Source organism: Gymnodraco acuticeps, unplaced genomic scaffold (genome assembly GCF_902827175.1).
Source record: "Gymnodraco acuticeps unplaced genomic scaffold, fGymAcu1.1, whole genome shotgun sequence".
NCBI lineage: Eukaryota > Metazoa > Chordata > Actinopteri > Perciformes > Bathydraconidae > Gymnodraco > Gymnodraco acuticeps.
Genome location: NW_022989899.1, coordinates 100,155 through 125,972, shown reverse-complemented (window position 1 = coordinate 125,972; position 25,818 = coordinate 100,155). Strand labels below are relative to the sequence as shown.

At 41.7% G+C, this 25,818-nt stretch overlaps 1 protein-coding gene across 1 annotated transcript in view; it reads right to left on the bottom strand.

Moving 5' to 3' along the window:
• Positions 1-25,818, bottom strand: part of LOC117540013 (protocadherin Fat 3-like) — a 196,562-nt gene that overhangs the window by 121,276 nt on the left and 49,468 nt on the right. Inside the window, 1 exon segment of the mRNA XM_034206402.1 lies at positions 5,758-9,084. Within this exon segment, the coding sequence (XP_034062293.1) occupies positions 5,758-9,067 (3,310 nt within the window). The 5' untranslated portion in view covers positions 9,068-9,084.

Genomic DNA, 25,818 nt, shown 5'->3' with positions numbered 1-25,818 from the left:
AAAGCCACTTCCTGGTTAAATATAATAATAGTTTTAACTGATAGTCAGAGGAAATCAAAGCTAAATGCATGAGTGCTTGATCTTATTTCTGGTGATCCGCCCTGGTATTACATCCAGTGTTTCTATTTATTATTGGACGTTGTGAACTTAAACGTTCACCTATTTATCAACCATAACCTCTGTTTGTGTCCTATGTATGCCATAGTGTGGGGAGCATACCCAGGTTTTGTATATAGACATATATATACAGTACATACAGTACAGGTATGTGTTGTTTTCAAATCAGGTTATTTTCTTATTTCTTTGCTTGAATTGTTGCCCATTCCCACAGGACCGTTTCATCGGTTTTTGACACCACTGTGTGTCAAGCCCATTAAACCACATTAGCGTCAAGCAGCACCCTCCATGGCCAAAGGCTTAGGAGAAAGTGTCAGGAAGTTACAGCAACTACTACTGACATTAAACATCTCCATCTTCAAGAAAGTCCACATTCAGTGTGAAACAGTGGTTGTGAATGTGTGTCTTCGGTTGTTATTTTCAATCCCAAGGCTACATTTTGGAATAATTGTCTTGATATAATACACATTCACAATACAATACGCAGAGGCCCTAGCCATATCCCAGCGGACACCTCTTTGTAGCAGAGTACTCAAAAAGACACTCCTTCTCAGACGGCAATTATGATAAATGCAGTCATTAATTCACTAATCATGGCAACAGAAGGAGAGCAGCTCTGCGTAATGTTCAGAGTGTGTGATTAGTGTGTGCTGATGGTCCAACATCATGCTGCGCTCTTTAAAGAACCTTTCACTGGCTGACACTGAGAAACAAGCTCTGGCAGGAAGGAAGGCTGTTTTCACACACATCAATTTGGAACATGGTTTGGTTTTCCAATTGTTTTCAAGGGTTTTTCTTACATTCAAATCCTCAAAAACCATAACATGATTGTGTTTGCATACCTAACAAACTGCAAAGTGATTGTTTTCGACTATAAATACAGGAAACAAATAAACGCTTCCCTTGAATTACTATAATGAAGTGACTTTACCTGCCAAAAAGTGTAAAAGGCATCCCTGAGCACCTCACAATGCTACAGCACCTTCAGGCAAGTTGCATTTTGGGAGTGCTCATAACAATGTAGACCATTAAAAGAGGGATATGTTTGGCAGTGCTCTCAGTGCAGTCAATTGAACCACACAATTGAATTCAATAGAGTGATGGCTCCTATTGAAGAGTTTTTATAATTGAACTCTTCAAACACTGGGCTGTTATGTGCAGTTGTCACTTTATTTACAGTTTTTAGCATATTCACAGAATGTCACTATAATATTTTCATTAATTATGTAATGTCGACATGGATTCAGTAAGTCAAGGCAGTATATGAAATAATAAGGACCCTGTCTTTTTTTAAATATCTATCAATCCTCCACAGGCATCACTGAAAAGAGTTCACTGAAGAGCAGTATGACTGCTACACTCACTGCCATCTTCAACCAAATGCATTTCAATCATTGTGTGTGTGTGTGTGTGTGTGTGTGTGTGTGTGTGTGTGTGTGTGTGTGTGTGTGTGTGTGTGTGTGTGTGTGTGTGTGTGTGTGTGTGTGTGTGTGTGTGTGTGTGTGTGTGTGTGTGTGTGTGTGTGTGTGTGTGTGTGTGTGTGTGTGTGTGTGTGTGTGTGTGTGTGTGTGTGTGTGTTGTGTGTGTGTGTGTGTGTGTGTGTGTGTGTGTGTGTGTGTGTGTGTGTGTGCCTCTATGTTAACTCCTTGCTGCACATTTGAGGCTCTTCACAATGCTCGTTTTGTTGGAAAACAAAGCTGCGTGCCTCCCTGCCTGTTAGAAATTAATCACTGTAGAATTGGGAGCCACAAATTCTTCTCCAGCTCCTTCTCTTTCCTTTGCTTCTCTCCCAAAACACAGGCAGTTCCCAGGGAGAGGTGACACTGTGATTAAGAGTCTTGATGTGAATAGCTTCCTGCTGAACACAGCGGGAAGGAGAACGATATGGAAAGGTTAGTCTTTCAAGGTGTGTATGTGTGTGTGGGAAGTAAAGGCGGGTGTCTAATGTTAAGCCTATTCAGTTACAGAAGATACTGGCAGACTACAACACGTCTATATTAACCCACATAACAACAGCATTAAGTCGCCCACCACCTCATTATTTTCGGTTGCGAAACATCAAAGAAAAAAACGCCTACACAGAGAGTGAGCAGTACACACTTCAACACCAAATAAAGAGGTTTTCAGCTCAAGGCGGGGGAGACCAGGTGAATCCGCAGCAAGAGGATCGATGCAGTTAAACCGTTTGGAGGCTGGCACTGGGATATTTGTTCTGCGGCTGCAAATAGTGTTCATTTTCTTTAAATCCCTGCAAGTGGTCCATGGCATATTGAACTTGGCTGCCACTGCTATGCTAGTCCCCAGTATCCATTCGCAACAACACAAGAGCTTAAGGAACGCATCACACTTTGGCAGATGACGCCGTCTGGAAGTCAAGGCACCACCTGCTGTGTGGTAATTCTCACTTGGACAGTTTTTGTACAACTTGGACAAGACTTAGCCTGTGTGCTTAACCCAATACCTGCCCATCACCTTTGGCAATACTTTGGTGATTCTGACACGGACAGTAAATGGACTGCATTTATAAAGTGCTTTTCTAGTCTTTGCAACCCCTTAAAGTGCTTTTACATATCACTCACCACAACATTCACCTGTTCACACAGATAACTTACAGAGGTGCCTAACAAGGAGACTAACGTTCACACACAATCAGACACCGTTACACATTGGGACTGGAGCAATTTACGTTTGAGTTTTTGCCTAACATCGACATATTGACTTCTGGGGCTAGGGATCGAACCACCAACCCATTAAACCTCCAGAACCATAGCCGACCCTTGGACAAGACCTACCCCGTGCACTTTCAAGGCTCACACAGAGACCTGTTCATCCCCATCGGCAAAACTGTGGTGATTCTTACACAGACTAAACACATCACAGAAACTGTGAATGACAGATTTGTATCTCCCCGTTCCTTTCTAGGCATGCAGACCAAGGGATAATCCAGAGATCCTATCATCTCCTGCCAAAATCGTACCATCCAAGAAGTACACCAATATTGCATATCTGCAAAACCCTGTCTAGTGATTAATATGTCTAAATGTGTGCATTCTACAGTATCTGTTGCAATGCAATTACAGTATGGTTATGGATAGGCAACTTGGGGTTAGGAAAATAAAGTACCTAGAGTTTATAAAGAGTCAAATGCAGGTCTTAATCCTGCTGTGCTTCTGGTGTTTAACATCCTTAAGTTTTCACATACGGCAACACTTCACTACATTTCCTCCCCGTTGCAGATGGTATACAATTCTAAACCATCTTTCTTTCAGCTGGCCAATAAGAAGAAGCACATTCTACCAGCCAAGACTATATAGAAGCCAGTCAAATCTTACATTGGTATGCAGGACTATCAATTACCGAGATTTTGTTATAATGTGCTCAGTCTGCTTTGGATATCAGGCTAAATACACATCGTTAAGTACCAATCAGTGTTACATTGCTAGCTTTTTTTATATGCGCGAGTATTACCAATATGCAAGGTCCAATTATTTTAAGTGAAATGTGATGTGGTTACATCATCGGTCATTTTGACTGAGGTTAAGGATTGTTTGTCTGATTGACAGCTATTGTAGCCTTTCACACAGTGCCATGGTGGTTTTCACTTGCTTGCTCCACCCTGTCCTACCAAGCCCCGCCCCTATTAACAAGTTTAGATTCCATTAACATAAATGTTCAACATTATGGTTTACAGAGCTGGTCAGGATATGAGTGCGTTTGTGAGTGTGTGTACATATGAGTGTGTGTGAAGGCCAGAGTAATTATCTTTAAGTCGTAATTGTGTTTGTAGTGTTTCTCAGCAGCTTGGGGTTGATTTATGGGGCTTGCCAAGGCTCGCCTAACAAGGGCCATAAATCCTCCCCCCCCACTCTGCTCCTGTTCATCACCTTGGGACAACCACGCTGGGTTAACGACTGTGTGTGTGTGGTGTGTGTGTGTGTGTGTGTGTGTGTGTGTGTGTGTGTGTGTGTGTGTGTGTGTGTGTGTGTGTGTGTGTGTGTGTGTGTGTGTGTGTGTGTGTGTGTGTGTGTGTGTGTGTGTGTGTGTGTGTGTGTGTGTGTGTGTGTGTGTGTGTGTGTGTGTGTGTGTGTGTGTGGTGTGTGTGTGTGTGTGTGTGTGTGTGTGTGTGTGTGTGTGTGTGTGGTGTGTGTGTGTGTGTGTGTGTGTGTGTGTGTGTGTGTGTGTGTGTGTGTGTGTGTGTGTGTGTGTGGTGTGTGTGTGTGTGTGTGTGTGTGTGTGAGATATATAATAAGTCAAACATTTCCTATTGGCCACCTTCAGTCTTTCAATCGGGGACAGGTGAGGGATTCAGCCTGGGCTGGCAAAAGGGAGGGAGGGGGGGAGGGAGTTGAGTGGCTAGGTATTTTGTCTTCAGTCAATTTCACTGGCCATGACTTGAACGTGTCACAGCGATACACTTGGCTAGGTGGATGCAACAGGTTGTAGTGTGCTGCTGCTATAGTCTAGCAAGTAGTCTTTTGTAAGGTTGTTGGTTTGGTGGGATGGTGTATATGGTATAGAGTTTTAAACATATGAACACCAAAGTCACTATATAAAACCAGTGAATACAACGTAAAGGCATGGCAAATTGAAGCCAAAACAACAAATCTGCTTTGGCTTCAAATTTCCCACATGGTAGTGATAATGTTTTATAATTAAGTATTCCATCAAAGAGCACCCTTGAGGTACAAAATAAAGAGCAATTATATTTAACATGTCAATGTATAAACTAGTGAAACAAGTGTGAATACAACTGATTATCCAATATACATTTCTCACTTGAGTTAGTTAACCAGAAAAGACCAAGACAAAACGTGGACTATCATTGACCACTATGACTTAAAATGAAGGCATAGAGCCATAGACAAGCATTAAACTAAAGCAAATAAATGTGTTGCCACTTTAACAGCCAAATTAAGCTTGGCCAAAGGAGCCAACACGGAGAAGTGTACATGATGATATAAACTTCACACACAAATACACAACCCAAATATACACACATGAAATCAAAAGGCTGGGTTTCAAGGCAATGCCGATGTGGGCATTCTTCCCTGTTCACTGAGTTACACACATTATGCAAATGTAACCTCAAGTTCAGGTTGTTTTTCTCTGCTCATTCATTCTCAATGCATAGCATCACCAGTCCACTCAGCTACTTTGTCTCTCTTTGCTCCTGAGACTCAGCACTGTTGTTTTGCAACATCTTTGATGTGTTTGATTTGGTTCACTAAGAATGCTCGCTGTGTGGTAAATCAGTGATTCAAATAAATAAAAGCTTGTTTTATGCTGAGATATATTAATGCTTATTTGAACCATAAGCCATAATGACATCATATTTAATTTGAATTGCATTGTTCTGCATATTTTGTATTTTGTACCATATCGACCATTGCACCCCTACATTTAGAACATGTATCTTTGACATAATATCAGTCAAGTGCAGAGTCTCACCTTTCTGTACATAGAGCCTTGAGACTTACTTTAAAGAGAAAAACCTAACAAGTACCTTAACATCCAACTGTTACAGTTAGAAGAGTACACATATGTAGAAAAGTACATATATGTAAGAAATATATATGTGACGACCCCAGTGCAATACTTATTAACAACATGATTCATATGAAATGTAAAGAATGAACGTACCTGTCTCTTCATCAATGGCAAATCGTCCAAGCCCACTCCCATCACGAATGGAGTACTGGATTTCTCCATCTCTGCCAGTGTCCTCATCTTCGGCTGTGACTTGAAGTAAGGTAGTTCCAATCCGGGAATTCTCTTTAACTGATACCGTCAAGGCAAAGTGGGAAAAGTATGGAGCATAGAGGTTTTCGTTCACATCTACGACCTCTACCTCCACAGAGGTGACAGAAAGAAGAGAAACAGGCCTTCCCTTGTCTTTGGCCTTCACAGTAAGGTTGTAGAACTGCCGAGTCTCGTAGTCTAGCTCTTTTGTCAGTCGAATAGCCCCGCTGGCCCTGTCTACCTCAAACCATTCATTATAATCGTTGGCTAGTGAGTAACGGACCTGGCCTCCCAACCCCAGATCTGGGTCCTGGGTGTCTAACCAGGCCACAACAGTTCCTACTGGAAGATCCTCTAGAGCCCTGGCTTTGTAGACATTGGGGATGAATAGTGGGGGACAGTCATTCACATCCTCTAATATTACTTTTAAAGTGGTTGCTGAAAACTTCTGGCTCCCTTTCTCTGCCTTGTCCCGGGCCTCGATCTTTAGGTTGAATACCGGAACAAACTCCCTGTCGAGTTGGCCAGCAACATACACTATCCCGTTAGTAGAGTTGATACCAAACTGGGTGGTGCTGGACAAAACAGAGTACACAACCTCCCCATTGGGTCCAAGATCTTTGTCAGTGGCTTCAACCTGGATGACATCCGTTCCTATAGCAGTATTCTCAGGTATGACAATTGTATAGCCTCCTTCTTGCAAAAATTGGGGTGCATTATCATTAGCATCCTCAATGTAAACAGTAAGCAAACGCCAGGCAGTTTTCTGTGGCAGGCCAAGGTCATAAATAGTAAGGTTGAGGAGATATCGATCCCTTTTTTCTCTGTCCATAGGCAAGAAGACACTGATAAGACCAGTCTCCATGTCGATGTTGAAACAGTTGTCAGTGTTTCCATCTGAAATAGAGAATAGAATCTGACCATTGAAACCTGTGTCCCCATCATATGCATTGACCTTAAAAACACTGGAACCTATCATTAGGTCTTCCCGCACAGCAATATCTGTCGGAAAAGCTTTGTCGAATTGGGGTGTTTGCCGATTGACAGAGAAAAGGTCAATAAATCCTTCCTCGATTTTGGGCTTCATGCTAGCTTTTGACTTTTTGAGTAACTTTTCTGCTAACTTTTGGGCTACCCTTGTCTCTCTGCAATTGAAACTTTTGGGAGGAGATTTCCCATGAGATACCGAGATGTTAACAAACATAGGATCAGAAAAGTTCTCACCATCTGTAGCAGTTATTTTGAGATTAAACAGACCGTTCTTTGGACTGGCTGCGTCGAGGGAATGTTGCAATGAGAGGACCCCTGAATCTGCGTTGAGGTCGAAGTACCCCCATTCATTCCCTGAAAGGATCTTGTATTTTACTAGCTCCAACTCATCGATATCAATGGCAGACATTGTGGTTATCACATCACCCACTGGGAAATCCCTGGAGATCACCCCCTGGCATGCGACCTTCTCAAACAATGGCCGGTTGTCATTTACATTTTCCAAGTGGATCGTTACATTCACTTCACTCTCTCGCCTGTAAGGGGACCCCCAGTCAGAGGCTCTGACAACAAACACATAGCTCTCTGATGAAGATTCAAAGTCCAACTCTTTAGTGGTGCTGATGATACCAGAAAACTGATTGATCTTGAAGGGTAATGGCTGAAGGCTGGAAATGCTGTAAGTAATGTATCCATTTTCTCCTTTATCCACATCCACTGCGGAGACTGTTAATACATTGGTCCCAACTAGTACACTTTCATTGACCAAAACCTCATAAGAAGACTGATCAAATGTTGGTATGTTGTCATTGGCATCCTCAATATTAACCCTCACTTTAACTTTGAGCTCACTATCTATCTCCATTACCTCAAGATTAAAGACATCCTGGGTCAGCTGAGTGAACCAGTGAGTGGTGGAGATTACACCTGTTAGGGTGTTCATTTGAAAAAAGGCTGAGTCTGCAGAAGGTGTCAGGATATATTCTGCATCATCGGGCTCTGGCTTGATTTTAACAGCCTCTACGGTTGTTCCTGGTGGTGAAATTTGACTGAGGCTTACATCGTACAACTCTTTCTCAAAAGTAGCTTCCCCTGTCTGCCGTTTCTTGACCATAATGTGAACAACCTTGACGGCAGAGAACTTCTGTGGGACTCCTTTATCTTTAGCCTGCAAAGTCAGGTTACAGCCATAAGGGTAAGTCTCCCAATTTACTGACTCAGAGGCCTTGATGGCAAACTCACCCTCCACAAACCTTTCTATGAAAAACTGCTCTAAAGGATCTCCACCAACAATGACCACTGAGTCTACTTCCCCATTTAAACCTTCATCTAGGTCCTCAACAGTGACCATGGCATGCACAGGGTTTTTATCAAGCCACGAGGGGCTATGGGTGACAACATTCATGACAGGGGCATGCTCATTCACACGCTCTACGTGGACGAAAAGCTTGGCTGTGCTGCTGACCCCATTATTTCCATAGAGCTTCATGCCGCGGTCCACAGCTAGGATTTCTAAGTCGTAGCGCCTTTGCTCATCAATATTGAGCTTTCCACTGAGAGAAACCACTCCACTGGTTGGGTGTACGGCAAACAGCTCCATTTTATCCTTGAAAAAATAGTAAAACTCCCCGTTGGAGCCAATGTCTGCATCTGTGGCGGTAACTTGTGCTATGCTAGTCCTGAGAGGAGTGCTTTCTGCAATAGTGACGGAGTAAGTGGTGGGTGAGAACAAGGGTCGCAAGTCATTCATATCCATGACCTGGATACTGACTTTAGTCCAGGTCTCAAGGAGGGGTTCTCCCTTGACAGACGCCTTTACCGTCAATACATAATTATCCTGAATCTCTCTGTTCAAGATTGCTGCGTTGCCACCTTTAGTCCTCATGCGTAAGAAGCAGAAGTCTCCCAGCACATACTCCTCTGCCTTGAAAAACCCTTCGTCATCACCAGAAGTGATTCTGTAACGCACATCCCAGGAGCGCTGGGCCAGGTGGATGCCCATTTTAACTTTACTCATGGTATAGGTGCGTGCTGCTGAGTTTTCGTAAACCATAGCGTGGTAGACAGCCTGAGTGAAGCCAAAGTGAGGTCCATCCTGAAGGCCCCCCTGGGTATTCTGGCCGCAGCAGGGTGGTGGCTTGAAAAGCAGCAACGGCAGCAACAGGACCAGGCCAAGGAGAGGGGCTCGCATGCCTGCCCTCTGGCCCATATTCACATCCATCCCATCATCACTCCATCCTGAGGGAGACAGAAACAGGGGGAAAAAGGTTAGCAACAGGGAGAAGGACATAACATAACAGGCTACTTATTTTACCCTTTCCTTGTCCATTGGACTATCAACATTGATTAGAAGGAGGGAGGGGTGGGGGGAGGGGGTCTACAGTTACCAGGCAACCAAAATGAAGGCTGACATCATCCTTGTGTGGCCTCTGGACACTAAGATAAGTGTCAACAGTCAATTGCAAGTTTCAGAAAAACCAACTGTGGTTTGAGAAGGAACAAAATAATTGTATGGCTAGGAAGAGCAGTGTAACTTCACCAAAACAAACACTAAAAAGAAAGTGCAAAGGGAAAAATGATGGGCCGTCGTACCATGACCCTATCATAACCCGTATCCTGAAATACATGAAAACTGCAGCCCTGTGTTTTAAAACCATGTAATATCTCGAGACGCAAACCAGTTATGGTTTTGAAATGGAACTCAAGTAGCTGCTGTATTGAGATTGTGTTCTCTTTTTCAGGAAGAAAATAAATGTGTTCTGAAAGTAAGCAGCCACAAATATGTGCCATTTTGGGCTTTGGGGCCTGATCCGGTAAAAGCCATGTTGTGGCCACAGTGGTCTACATGTTGATGACTCTGCACTTTCCACCACATAGGGATGGGGCGGGAATAGGCAGACTGTGTGTGAGTACACAGATAATAACACACTGCTGAAGTGAAGAGCGATATCTACTAGGGGTGTAACGGTTCACAAACATTTCGGTTCGGTACGTACCTCGGTTTTTTGGTCACGGTTCGGTTCGGTACGTTTTCGGTACAGCAGAATTTTTTTTCACAAAACAAAACATATATATATATTTTTTTATTATTATTATTAAACTGTGAATAATGTATTCACTCAAATAAATACAAAATATAATAAAATAAACATTAAGGTGCAGCATTTCGATGAACTGAAATAATCTGTATTTGAACTTTACTGTACTAGTACTCACAAAACATAAACTATTAGTTTGGGGTTTTTAATTATTATTAAACTGTAAATATTCACTCAAATAAATACAAAATATAATAAAATGAACATTAAGGTGCAGCATTTCGATGAACTGAAATAATCTGTATTTGAACTGTACTGTACTAGCACCTAAGCAGCCAGTTTGACATTAGGACTTGCTTGTCATTGTATTTTCATGTTTTTTTAAAGAAAAATGAACTTGTCCACATTGCTTGCCGAAAGGGCAGATCTGCTGGCACTAACAATGTCTCCTGCTGTGGAGAACACCCTCTCTAGGGACAGAGGTAGCAGATACAGCCAGGTAGCGCTTTGCTAACATTGCAACATAAGGATAGTTGGCGTTTGTAATAGCTTTGGCTCGGTCTGAAGAAGTGGAGGCTTAAATGCTAGCTGGAGTTGGGTTTGCACTTCAGTCTTTTTTCTTTTGGTACCGGTGATATTCACGTTCGGGTGATGCCTTTTCAAAAGAGTGTGCAAGTTTGATGTATTGCCAGCCGCGTAACCAATTTTAGTTGAACAATGCCGACAAACAGCTTTGGTTCGGTCCACCTGTCTTTGTCCGTCATCCTTGTACGTAACTGCAAAACCAAAATGTTCCCAAACCGGAGACTTCAATGATGCTGGAGGATTTTCGAGCTCAACTTTATCTGCGTTCGCCATACATTTTTGACAGTTCCTCAAATTACTGACTACATTTGAACGCATCCCTCTGACCAGCTCTCATAGTATGCCTCTCATCCAATTAAATGACTTGCTCGCTCTATGACGCGTTGAACCCAATGTGAGAAAATTACTCTGAATGCTGCGACGCAGCACCTGAGATTACTTCCAAAAAGTTATTCACGTTCTCAATTTTTTACGTTTAACGTTATATTCGTTCGGTACACTTCGGTACACACCTGTACCGAACCGAAGGGCCCGTACCGAATAATTTCGGTACGGGTACGTGTACCGTTACACCCCTAATATCTACACATTTCAACTTTACAATCACATGCACACAGCTCCTGCAAGAGTACACAGAGAACTGATCCAATCTTAACCTCTAACTGAAGATAAACAAAAGTTTGGCTCTGAAAGTGTGACCAAAAACCACCGTATCTGAAACAATGCAAACCGATATCTGAGCCTGCAATTCAACAGTCATTCAGGGAAGAACGGCTAGAACCCAAATGAGTGAAATGCCAAAAACAACACTTCAGTTTTCGTCTGACCTTAAACTGTCATCTTATTGTCAACTTCAGTCAGCGAGGGTGGATGTGGGGCTTTGGCACTGTGGGAGTTTTGAGGACTTTCCTACTGGGAGTCTCTGAGAACAGTTTCAGTCATCTGGGTCAGTACAACTCTCCTTTGAAAATCTAGAGCCAGCGGGGAGGCACAGTAATGATGCAAAAACACTGCATTAACCCTTTGAATCCACTTTGTGATTTTGTTCAGTTTTTCACTATTCAATCAAAAACACAACACATGCTCTACTGTATATGTTTTGGATTGAAAATAATTTTAGGTCATTGGCCTTTATATCCATGCTGCAAAGGATGGTACTCTTCGAGTGCTAGCACTTTCTTATTTCCATTAGGGTCAGTAATTTTATAGAAACGGGTACTGCTAAAAATCTTATGCTCTCCAAGGTTTAAAAGTGCTGCAAAGAATGTGTATTTCTAGAGCAATGGGACTGGCATTTGTTTTCAATTAGATCTCGAACAAATGTTTTTTTTGGGACATTTACCAGATTATTGGGGTTTACATTAAGGAAGAAATATCTTTATTCATTGCATTTGTTGTGTTTTCCTGATAAACAGATGTGGGTAAATCAAACTTGATCACCCTTTGTGTTATGTGTATTTGTAGTGGATGTTACGTTTACATAAAACCCCATTGGCCTAACATCAGAGCCTTAACTGCCAAATGACTACTGTGTACCCCAAAATGTCTTGGAGCTAAGTCTTAAAGATTGCTTAAAACGTAACCGGCAAGATCAACCAACGAGTCAAAGTCCATTTACTCCCTTATGGTGCTTCTTATTACGTGTTTGCTGGAAGAAATGGCATATGTCTGGAAAATGCTCATTATACTGTAGTAGCTGTGCAGATTGAATTTAGCCGGCTATTATTTTCAATTGATACAATCCAACATTACCCGGGAGGCTTCCAAATTTGGAGCAACCGTAAACACGCGTCTGGGAAAAGTGTTCTGTGCTATGTTTGACACCACACATATACAAACACAAACAAACACATACTTGTGGCCATATGAGTTTATTCCTGTCCCCATATGTAGCAGTTTGCTCTGAGGGCTGGTTGTAGGGCAGTGTGCGGTGCGTTGACGTGCACCACATGTACATGGTACGTGGCTCTCCCCTTTAGATACTAGAATTGAGATCAGAGACAGTGTTCACAAGGACTATCTACTAGAGAGAGAAGCCATGGGCAGCTGGATCTATCCACATCACACTCTGCAGCAAATGTTTTACAGTTTTAATCCAATGTGTGGGTCTGTGTGACTTGTAAATCCATATAGATAGAGATAATTAAGCTTATTTTTAGGCCAAATCATATTTTCTCTTGTTTGCTTTGCTGCCTGTCATTTCAAAGCACACCATAGTGTTATAAATGTGTGTGAGTGTATAGAAAACTGTCATTGTGCTGCACATCATTAAAAATCCTGATGCTTGATTTTGTTGCGCTCCTTTGCTCTGGAGAGGGGGTTTAGTTTGCATTTGAAATAAATTAATGATAGACTATTGAATTAACCTTTGAACTATTTATAGAAAAGGTATAGCGTATAGCTGAGAAGCGATACTGTACGAAACAAACATAAAATAGCAAAATCATAGGATCTCCATTAGCATGAGCACTGGCTATTCTTCCTGGACACATACAGTCCAACACACATATACACACATACATATCAAACAAAAATGATAAGCTTTAAACCGACATGAAGCCAAACACAAAATGTATACCACACTTTAAATCTTTGTCTGAAATGTCCTTGACATTTCTCTTACATTCCCATGTTATACGGTGGGAAAAAGTGGAGTGTAATGAGGTAATATTGTCAAACTGACATATCACTGTCACTGGAACCTTTAAGATGCCTATAATAACTCAGAGTAAAGTTGTATGTGATTTAATAATGTTTGAGCAATACAATACTACTACAAGGGTGTGATGATAGATACTCTTTTTGGTTCCAGACAAATTAAAGTGTTAAAAAATGGATCTCTAAAAGTTATGTTCTTTCGACAGCCGCATCCCTGGGAATTCACATCATTTAAATGTGTCTTAAGTGCATAATTACCATGTTGTTCTATACAAGGAAACCCCACAAGCCTGCTAAATGTTTGCACACGCAGACACACACACACCACAAGGGAAAGCGACACACAAAAACACTATCATTCTCCACAGAGAAGCCCTACTTACTGTCAGCTCTAAACACCCTCTCATTAGCTTTTCATCGCAGGCTAATTGGCCTTGAATTGTGTGGCAAACAGCAGCCGGCAGCCTCCACACCCCCGACACACCGCTGGCTCTGACCTTGCTAATACACAGCTATATGTTAGCAGCTATTCTCTCTTAGCTACCAGCTCACCTGCTGACGAAGCAGCATACACCTTGTGAGGGGCTGGCACATGCAGCAGAATAATGTATAGCAGGAGGCTGAAAACGGTTCTTTAGCCACCAAAATAATTACCCACAGCTAACAGAGAGCATGCGAATACAACAAGATTACAATAAACCTCTGTAGGGAAGCTCCAATAATGTTAATGGGCACAATATCCACAATGGCTGCCACAATATCTATCTTCATATCTATATTCATTTTCTAGCCCCACGCTGATACCAGAGGGTGCTGGAGACTGTGTTGAAAATGCTGCTGACTGACAAGAAATGTCCTCTGATAAAATCACTGTAACCCCTTTTCCACTAAAATGAGTTTGGTTCTAGTGCCTTTTTACAGTTGGACAGATGCTTATTACCCCATACTGTAAATATATATATGTTCTTCAGTTTGAATTGGCTGTTAGGCACCATAACACCATAAATAAGGATTTAAATATGTAACATTTCTCTTGTATTACATGGATGTTAGCCTCGCCACCGAACCCAGTCCGACTAATCAATAACAACATTTAGAGCCATAACACCAAAAGAATACTTTGTTTTTTGTCGTGTTTAATTAAAAATGTGATCACACATAATATATATGTCGCAACTGTTTGGTGAATGATAAATAATATGCCACACGAAAGCGTGGTGATTATTGCGCAACGGTTATATATATCGCGTTTAATCGCTTTCTTGCTACATTGTGATTTTGGCACTACTGATTCTGCCACAAATGTCTACAGTTGCCGCAAACTGTTGCTGCTTTGCTGCAGCCTCAAGTTGAACTAGTTTTCGTGAACGCATTCCTCTACAGTGGAAGAACAGAAAACTTGTTTGCAATCGGCCATAAACTCTGAACCGAACCTGAAATCGCATTGGTGGAAAAGGGGTATGTAAGCAATTCTTTAAAAAAGACTGAGATTTACATACACATTAGATCTGAACGAGTTGAAAGTAAAATGTGATTTACGCATTAACACCATGACCTGACACAAGAAAGACTTGTGAAGCTTTAGTCAAGCCCTTGTTTTACGCTGCACTTGTTCGTTGCCAACTCTTTGTTTGTCTTGTCATGTGTTGTGTATGCCCTGATACTTTTACAAAATTGAAGTTCCAACATAAATTGGGTTATTTTTATTTAATTTGTCTTAAGAGGCCGCACCGCCAAATCCTTCTATGCAGCAAAACACTAGGTCTGCTTTCTATGCTACTGTGATAATTACAGTGTCCTCTTTCTGGAAGGAGAGTAGCAAGACACAGAAAGGCAGACTGGCAGACGAGCTGAAACGGAGAACATGAGAGGTGGAGGAGAAAACAAACAGCACAACAAGACAGGAGGAGGAGAGCCAGGAAGAGAGATGGGGAGGGTGCATTATCTCACCCATACAGAGAAACACAGCACAATGGTGCCCACATTCACTGCTGTCGACTCCGGTTAACACATCAATCAGAAGAAGGGCATCCATTGGGCCAGAACACCTCATTTAGCCATGATCCATTTCTGCTAACATTTCAAAATATATCGCTTAAAACTGCATCAGACAACTAAAAGACAACAGATGATAGTTGGTGTTAGAAAGCAATAACTGAATTAATTTAGTACATATCTATTTGCAAGTGTGTGTCCGCAGTAGGATATGGTAACTTGCAATACTGGTACACTTGATAAACAATGTGCGAAAGAAATACCCCAAAAACATGTCTGGCTTAAGAATGGGGGAACAATCTCCCCATTTATATCAGGACAGCAGAACATTTACACATCTTCCATCGCAGATTGAACATCCACCTGTTTCCACTGCACCTAGGCCAATAAAAAGAATACATCAAATAAAAGGTCTCACTTGTGTACTTAGCACTTGAATATAATGCAGTAGCACTTACAATGGTTTAGCTCATTGAGTTTGGATCTTCATGGTTGAAAGGACTTATTGTAAGTCGCTTCTTTGGATGGAAGCTCAATGAAAGTGTAATGTAATATTATGGAGAGATAGGTTACTGTAAAGCTCAGTGCTAAATGTAGGGACATTATTGCATTGGTTTGGAAGAAGTATCAATAACATGAAATGTCCTGTAACCCATTCAGTTTTACATAATTGTGGACCCATGCTTTATTCATAAGACATTAAACAGCTTCTTCTTGCAATGATGTAGCATATTTGTTTTCAATATGGTTTGGTCTCTGCAAGTCTTTAAGCTTCATTTATTTGGAGTACTCAATTTATCTTATTCTCATTTTACATTATACCTGCTAAGTCTTTAAATCATACTTAGTTTATGGGATATTAGAAGTACTGTTATTCATGGATGTCAGCCAATAACACTATTGTTCACACCGCTCCCTTCACTGGCTTCCGGTAACTGCTAGAATCCACTTCAAGACACTGGTACTTGCTTACCATGCTGCGAATGGATCTGGCCCTTCCTACATCCAGGACATGGTTAAACCGTACACCCCAGCACGTGCACTCCGTTCTGCATCAGCCAAACGGCTCACTGCACCCTCGCTGCGAGGGGGACCCAAGTTCCCATCAGCAAAAACACGTGGGTTTGCTATCCTGGCTCCAAGATGGTGGAATGAGCTCCCCATTGACATCAGGACGGCAGATAGCTTACACACCTTCCGGCGCAGACTGAAAACTCATCTCTTTCGACTCCACTTCGAGCGATAGAACTATTAACAAAGCACTTATATACTAATAAAGGACTGGCTTACCTAAAGCCAGTTGAGTAGCACTTGAAATGTTTGGCTCTATGAAACCTGATGTACTTATATGATTCTGTTTTCTTCAAGTTTGTATCTTCTTGGTCGAATGCACTTATTGTAAGTCGCTTTGGATAAAAGCGTCAGCTAAATGCAATGCAATGTAATGTAATGTAATTTTCAGTATGGTTGCATAGCACTCACCCCATACTCAGTTTTGTACTGCCTTTACTTTGCTTTAAAGTCAAATAAAGTGCATTATGCATATTTAGTAATACAATCCTGAGTGTTCAATATAGAAAGTAGCAGAAGAGTTGGGTGCAATTTGGGAGAAGTTTCAACAACCAGCACAGAATCGGAGTGGGTCCGGAAACAACCCATAATGTTTAGTCGCAAAATCAAAAAATGTAAAGGTAAGGGGAAGATTGAGTCATAAAAAGTTGTTTTTAATTGTACAGATTAAGATAAACATATTAAGTCATATCAGATATCCCTGAAGGTACCATCAACAGCATGTTGGATGGTTGGAAGCCTTACACCTTTCCAATGTCAGAATAAGGGAAAAGACTCGCTTTTCCAACACTTTTAACGTGTACATCAGAGTAAAACACTGAGTGTGTCTGATAACCCACCTAAAATAAGTTATTTTCCAGCATAACCCAACCCATATGCTGCCACCTCAAATCTGCTCTCATCATTAGTGCTGGCACATTTGGATAATTACCAATTAAAAAAGACCATTACTAAGAAGGCTGCCAGCTCTTTCGGGCATTTACAGAGCATTTCACCACGGCAGTAGATGGATATAAGAGGAAAACAGAGCTTGGTCTTTCAGGTTTAAGCGATGTCAGGTTGTGAAGGGATTTCAAAGATGATGGGGAAATGGTTTGCTTGTACAATTACTGTTTAAGTTAGTCCACCATGTTTCTTTTGGGTTAGTTATTCTATAGAACAGACTTCCAAATGATTCCAGGCAATTTGTACACATGGACATTACCAATATGATTGGCTGTAGAGAGCACTGCCAAGTTAATATTACAACTGTCAAATGTCATAATTATTTAATGACATAATCAAAGATCCTTATGAAAAATGTGTTCATGTAAAAAAAAAATAACTGGCCAATATGACATGAGAAATATACAAAGACTTGAAAATTAATATTGGTGTTAGTGTCAAATATTGTACCTTACTATGTCCCCAAAGTGCCTCTTCTTGTGTGCCAGCGTCTTTTTAAAAACATGTTTTACATTAGTGGAGAATCTTGTCTTTCAGACTAAAACTATCATAACAAAGACCAAAAGGCCAATTTGTTTGAGCGGATTTCCTTGGTGGACACTAGATGTTGCAGATTGAGCGGGACTAGCTCATCAAAGTGTGAGAGCAAGACTCTTTTGGTGGGTTGTAATGGTGAAAAAACCATGTCAAACAAATATATAGTGGCATACACAGATAATAAAAGCCACGAGGACATTGCAAGTGGCACACAACTGTTGTGACACATAGTAAAAATATCGAATAATAAATGCAATAAAATAAGCACTAGGAGGGTTTTCGATGGAAGGATGCTCTCCCCAGCACCCTGCCAGCACCTTTCTGCCAGACAAAAGGCTCTGTGGACACAGGACCTAATGCAATGCTTTTTGAACTTCCTCGGTACCAGAGAGACAACAGGAAAGAATGAGCCTTTTTTCCTCCATTTAAGCTAAGTGAAGCCTTAGTACTCAATGTGTTTGTGGATGTAACACTACGTCTTATAATGGCTTTTCGTCCTTTATGGTCTAAGGAAAATGACGCTTCCTTAATTAGACTGACGGTGGACAACATGCACATACAGCCTAATATGCTATCAGGTGGATGTAGCCCCGGAGTGATGGTGACAAAAACAAGTGGTCGTGTATAATAAATGAGAGCAGAGAGTATGACCATGATTATTAATGTCACAATCACGCACACACACACTCACACACACTAATAACCAGGCAGTGTCCTTGGTGTGTATGTAATCTAGCTCTAGAGTAATGGATGAGCAATTAACAGTGAGGCGAGCCGTGCTGCACGATCATTCACTGTTGGAAAAAAAAAAACAGTGTTGTGTTGTCCTGTTTAACACAAAATAATATCTGGGTTGAGGTCGAATAGTCTGTTCTCTTGGGAAGGTTCCTAACGGAGTAAAAGGACCCTGAAGTACTTAAGAATCGGCCATGTTTGAATTTTCTAAATGATAGGAAAGGAGCTTGATTACTTTCTTTCGCGTCATTTAAAGTATGCACCATTCAGCCACTCACAGAAACAAACGTGATGACAAACATGGATCATGTTAGTAATGGTGACTTTCAACTCTCCTTAACCCTACGACTTTTTTCACAGAGGTTAAGGAGAAGTGCTTTGGTAAAGAGATAGGACTTTTTTTGGACATTCGACCGTAGCCCTGGGAAAGGGCTAGACCCCCTCACCAATCACATTGAAAAATGCTTTATTCTTAACATCCTCTCAGCCAATAGGAAAGCTCCACAGTGCTGGTACAGGGAGAGACACAAAAGAATACTTTCTGTCAGCATTGAAACACACACACACACACACACACACACACACACACACACAGAGACACACACACACACACACACACACACACACACACACAGAGACACACACACACAACCACACACACACACACACACACACACACACACAACACACACACACACACACACACACACACACACACACACAACACACACCACACACACACACACTCCTGTAGTGCCGTTACTCTCTTGTATTGTCAGATTGTGTTCCTTTGCTCTCGTTCCATGTGTGTCACATCACTCTTCCTTAATCTCCCACGTTCCTTTTTTTCTTTTTCCTCTTCTTCGATCCTTCCTCCTCCCCTTTTCTCACACATAACTCCATCTCCACTCTCCCTCCCCATCAATTATTTCCCCCCATTCCCTCCTTTCACCCTCCTTCGTTGCTTCTGTTAGTCCGGTCCCCTTGAGCAGTCCTTTTATCTTATCCTCATCTCATTACTCCTTCATCCCTCCTTCACCATTTTCTTCTTCTCCCTTAACCTCATTACACTTTCTCCTGCCTCCCTTCTTTTTCTCACTCCCCCTCTGCTCAATTGTTGCGCTCTGCCCCGCCCCCCCTTCACCCTGTTTGTGTGAAAACAGGTGATATTAACACATTCTCCAACTCTGTAGAGAAATCTGGATTTAAATGAGTCTTTCTGTTTCCCTCACTCTTTTGTTTTTCCTCACTCTACTCCCCCATCTGCCCCCCCCTCTCTTCATCCTGTGGAAGTCCAGTCAAGACTGAGCTCTAATGGTTTTAATTGGCTCCTCTCTGTGTGGCGTCCAGGTTTGTTTCTTCCTTATCTCCTTATCTACACACAAACACTTATTAAGGAACTACCGAGAGGCACAGAAAAAGAGTGTGTGTGTGTGTGTGTGTGTTCCTGATTAACATGGGCTAGCTCCCCCTCTTCCCCACTGAGGGAGGTTAGAGGCTTCACAGAATCAATGGGAGGGTTGAATAGGAGGAGGATCACATTTCCATCCGGCTGCTCTCAGAACAACTGTGTGAACTGCAACTGACAGACTGTGTTCCCTACAGCAGCCACTCTGCCTGTGATTTACTGCACACTGAACCCAACAGAGGGCGGCATGCTGTCTTTTACATACGAAGAACCATTCCAGTTATTTTGTTTACCACTTTTGCCCGGTATTGCTCTCAAGTGAATATCTTGGGAGACAAGAGGCAAGTGTTGCCCTGTCACACTGCTCTCTTATTATTTCCAAAAAATAAAACAAATCCTTCTTCTTAAATTATTGATATGTAATCAAGTCTGACAGCTAAAATGTCACTTGACTGTTCTTAAAAGAAATGAAAGACATGTGAAAATGTCTTGGTTCCAGTTGTGTTTCCAAGTTGTTTTGGAGAGATTTGTGTCCACAGTGAAACTCCTAGACAACATAAAACTAAAAATATCTGTATTCTTCTTCATCCTCTTTCGCGTTGGCAAACAATTAAACTGCATCACAGCCAACAGGAGAGTACTCTATAATTGCAGAATTGTCTGACAAGATTAGCGAGTTAATGACAACAGCTATGTGATCAGATATTTGGAAGTGAGATATTGCTTTCATAAAATACTTATGGAGTATGGCATTAAGAAAGTTAAAGACACAATAAGAAACCGTGTTCCCTCGTGGCCTAGCAGCGTGGGCATACCAGGGCCGTTGCTATGGGACATACACTGGCATTAAGCTTAAGGACTGCTTTACTTCAGAGTAAGCCCGCCAGTTGTGTTGTTGCTGCCTACTGTAATGTCTTGACTTACTGTACAATAAACCTGAGTCGTGAAAGATACTCGACCCTCGATCATTCTACAGAACTTAGTTCATGAGAACTCTTTAGTTCTCATGAACTAAGTACAGATCGCGTTCACACCGGAATAAGTCCCTGGGGGAGGATTAAGCAAATGAAGCCGCTGACGTCACTTCTTCTTCTTCTGCTTTGGGTTTACTGGCAGGCCGCAAACCACTTCACGGCGTATACTGCCGCCCAAAGTCCCCGGCCGGAAGTCCCCGGAGTTGGGGACTGGCTTCAGTAGAAGCTGCTGGGACTCCCAGCAGCTTCTACTGAAGCCTTCCGAGTAAATCGCCAGAACGCCGACACCTCCTCATCTCCACCGCTCCCATGTTTCATTTTGTGTTGCCATAAGTTAGTCTCTCTGCGTTTCTGCGCTGGGCTAATGCTAATGCTAATAATGCTAATGCTAATAATGCAATGCGAGGATAATAAAATGACGGCTTCACAAAACTTTTTGGGAGTTTTACGGGGCGTGGTTTGCAATCCGCCCAGCCAATCAGACATAGGAACCTTTTTCTCCCACGAAAGTCCCTGCTCTCTAGCATGAAATTCAATACAATTCTTGCACCGCATTAGCGTTCTCAGGGTACTACAATGCAGTGTACCAGGGGTAGTATCTGAACTGAGACATGACTCCATTCTTTAGCATTTTCACACGGTAGTATTTTCCTACTCTACTCTTTCTAACATATAGAGTGAGTTCATGTGAAGCCCACAGGACAAAGTGTATTCGGCCCTCTGTTGATTAGACTGTCTAGCATTTTAAGTATCTCTGCTTTTGCGGTTTAAAAATGGCATTCCGTTACACCACAATATCGATTCACCCTGTTATTCAATATTTAGTTCTACCACAGCCAACCAGAGGGAGGGTTGAAGGAGTTGTGTGTCAGCCTTGCATTCCCAAACCACACAACTGCATTATGTGGGAAATCCCACACAGACAATATTAATAATGCTGCTACAAGGACAAAATGGCAGCAGAGAATTAAGCATTGTTTCACACACTGTTTCTCCTCCCCCATCCAGCTGCTGTGGAACATGAGAAGCCCCCCATTTACCCAGAGCAGCACTCTGAAAGAGAGGAGGGAGAGAATGGATAGTGCAAGATTAGTGTGCAGGTCTGCTAAATCACTTACCTGCCCTACAGCTGAACATAACAGGATGGAGGAATGGGGGAAATGAACAGGCGGGGTCTTCTCTGGTTACCTGCACAGCCCGAACACTCTGTTCTTAGACATGACTGGAAATAGGGGTAATTATAGGCTATTCATTATGCCTTATTTTATGGCTCTTTAGGAAATTATGTGGAAAGAACTGTGTAATTTTGCGACAAATTAAATGATGAAATCTCAATTTAAATGCAATTCATATATTTATTTACTGCTATTGGAAACTTTATAATCCATAAATATTGTATTTTGATTTTCTTATATACTTGTAGTACCTCTTTGTTTTTTTCACAGGCTAAGTATTGCTTTTTAATGACTGATAAACTAAGATGAATGATTCAGATCAGTCTCATAGACGTATAGCTGGATAAAAATAATAGTACAAATATTTTCTGTAAATCAAATCACATCAAACACGTCAAAAGCAGATAATCACCATCTTGCTCCAGCTGTGTTATTCTTAATTATTATGTCCTAACTTGTTGAACCTTTTTCACTTCATACAGAAAACCTAATAACTATAATTTACTGCATCACAATGAATACAGCCAGCCGCCATATTTGATTTATGAAAGTCATACTCAAAGATCTAATGTTAACTGACAGCTTACATTACGAACCTACTCAGGAGTCGAGATATGTTCCAATATTCCAATACCTTAATGCTTCCATGTCCTGTAACATTAAAAAATCCTAGTGAATTACTGGCTCAGACGTACATCAAATACAAATCTGGAGTTTAGGGTCTCTAATCCCCTATGATTCGTGCGGCTGGGTGGGGAGAGGCAGATCTACAACAGCTTTAAAAGGGAAACAAAAGGCGAACAGCTGCGAGCTATAAGTAGAAAATGATGGGACATTTCCAAACGGTTGATTACTTTTACAGGTTATAGACTGAATGGTTAAAGTTAAGTAACTTAACATATTCCTACAAAGTGGTTTCAATTAAATAGGAAATAATTTAGATGTACTGTATATGGCGGTAATGTTTAAGAGACCGGGATACTTCAGTGTCCGTGTTTGATTGTTGTACAAGACTCGGCTTTATAGCTCAAATGAAATGGCAGTAAAGTTTCCACTGCTGTTTTTTTTTTTTTTAAATATGTCTATTTGAATACTTGATCCGGATTGGTCATTTTGGACTTACAGTGGTGTGGTCTTTTTCCTTAGTGCGGCATTTATTCAGCAGGCATTCATATTCCCTACACTGGAGCCTATCTGATGATCTTTTCTTTCTGCTAAGGACGCTCTGATCAAGGGACTATGTGCAGTCATATCAATCCGCAGAAAGAAGTCCGGTTGATTTAACATCAGATGTGGCCAAAAAAACATGAAAAAAAGGTGGAGAAACTCGATTAGTGCTGCTGTCAATATTTTGTGTCAAACTTGATTTATTAAGAAAGTAGATAATAAGCGCTATAATATTCAGCAAGCCAGTCATTATAGCATACTTATCAATCAATGTAAGTATTAAGGTGAGCATATGTGACAAAGCAATGCTACCTGTCAAACACCAACAAGGGAAGTCAGTTGTTATTCTGTAGACAAGACGGACTCATTTCACCCAGTGCTTTATGAAGATAAAGTTAGTTTCGAGATAATTTCCCAAAATCTCAGAAGGTTGTGAAATACATCTGACAAACAGTTTTCTTCCAAAAAAAAGAATAACTCCCTTTTCATCTGATTTGTTCATCTCCTCTGGGTAAATCTTTGTGTTCCACATCTTATACAGCAGGCTGACAGGAGGACGATGAGGTAATGATACTAGAAACCGTCACTGTTTACTGTCAAAGTTACATCCATCCAGGACCCTACATTTTAGAGGTATAGCTAACTGAAAGCTCATTTTTTGCCATGATTTCCATAGCGGCAAATCAGCATTCTCAGCACTACAAATTGTCTTGAAATGTAGAGAATAATATACAATAGGTACATAATACACAGTTGATTTGCTACTTTAGCCTAATTTACATGTATGTTTGTTGATACAAATCAAAAATTAGTTAGCTCTAAGGCACCGTCTCAGGCAGAGAGCATCACAGAAAACAGCTTATAGATCGCCTCTTCACTTTCTTCATCACACACACACACACACACACACACACACACACACACACACACACACAGCACACCACACACACACACACACACACACACACACACACACACACACACACACACACACACACAGATAATGAAACTAAATGAGCAACCATATCTGTGTCTCCAAGGCTTTGCTCTTTAAGAGAAGATACTTGAACACCAAGGACAACTGCTACTATCTCCTCAATACTTCAGTAAGATGAGTGGCTCCCCCACTTTCACACCCGTGTTAAGCGTGTAATATAAATATACACACACAAAGATGCACACATGGAGCGAGAAATCAGCAGCTTTGACCTTGAAGCCGCCTGAGGAAATGCTATCTGTGCTCATGGTCATCTGGCAACTGGATAAGCAGCATCACACCCAATGTTTCGATCCATGCATGTGTTGAATCAGAGAATCTGGCTCACACATCATTACAGTATTCATGCTGTGCAGCCGCTAACTAATATTGGCTCTGCTTCTGTGTGTGTGCACGGGATGGTTCTCACTTGCCATGTTTCAGTGGTGCAGAAAGCATCCATTTTTCACCAGAGAGGCGTGGGTGCTGCTCCGATGTGAGGAGATATACTTTATCTCACACACCCCACACACACACACACTCACAAAATCACACACACGCGTACACACAGAGTGGGTGCATTGCAGAGAAGCAGAAATAATTGCATAAGACTCACTTCGACACCCCATTTACTTCAGTGGTTTCAAAGAAAAGCATGGGGACAGCCTGGGGGTGTGTGTGTGTGTGTGTGTGTGTGTGTGTGTGTGTGTGTGTGTGTGTGTGTGTGTGTGTGTGTGTGTGTGGGTGTGTGGGGGTGTGTGTGTGTGTGTGTGTGTGTGTGTGTGTGTGTGTGTGTGTGTGTGTGTGTGTGTGTGTGTGTGTGTGGGTGTGTGTGAACCATCAAGCACTAAAACAGGTGTGTTTCTGCTCCACCCCACACAATATGAAACTAAATCCAATCAACCTGACCCTTTCTCAGAGTAAGTGCTTATATGTGTGTGTGTGTGTTGTGTGTGTGTGTGTGTTGTGTGTGTGTGTGTGTGTGTGTGTGTGTGTGTGTGTGGTGGTGTGTGTGCGTGTCCCAGCAGAGCTGTATACACTGAGCGTGAGAGCTCCAGCTCGGTCCAGACCACCCCTCGCCTCTGCTTCTGTTCCTACCGGGCCCATGTGTTCTGCTCTGGAAGCTATGATCCATTTAGGGTGTGTGGTGTGTGTGGGGTGTGTGTGGTGTGTGTGTGTGTGTGGTGTGGTGTGTGTGGGGTGTGTGTGTGCTGTGTTGGTGTTGTGGTGTGTGCGTGCTCGTGTGTGTGTGTGTTGGTGTGGTGTGTGTGTGTGTGGGTGTGTGTGCGTGTGTGGGGGGTGTGTGGGTGTTGTGTGTTGGTGTGGTGTGTGTGTGTAGTGTGTGTGTGTGTGTGTGTGGGTGGTGTGTGTGTGTGGGTAGGCCCTGTCCAGATCATAAATTCTTTGTTGAGCCGATACATTTTTCTGGAAACTATTGCGATTAACCGATAATATTGTTCGCACCGTTGTAAGACCATTTAGACCACTGACATAATGATAATATATAATAATAATTCAAGTACATCCTTCAAACATAACTTTTTATTGAACATCCAACATTGCAAATGAAATGTGAAATAATATTAAAATATATAAATTATATATAATAAATAAAACAAATTAATTAAATTATAGAAAACTAATTAAATCATAAATGAAATAGACTCAGGCTGGAAACCAGAGCTCGCTCTCTCTCTCTCTCTCTCTC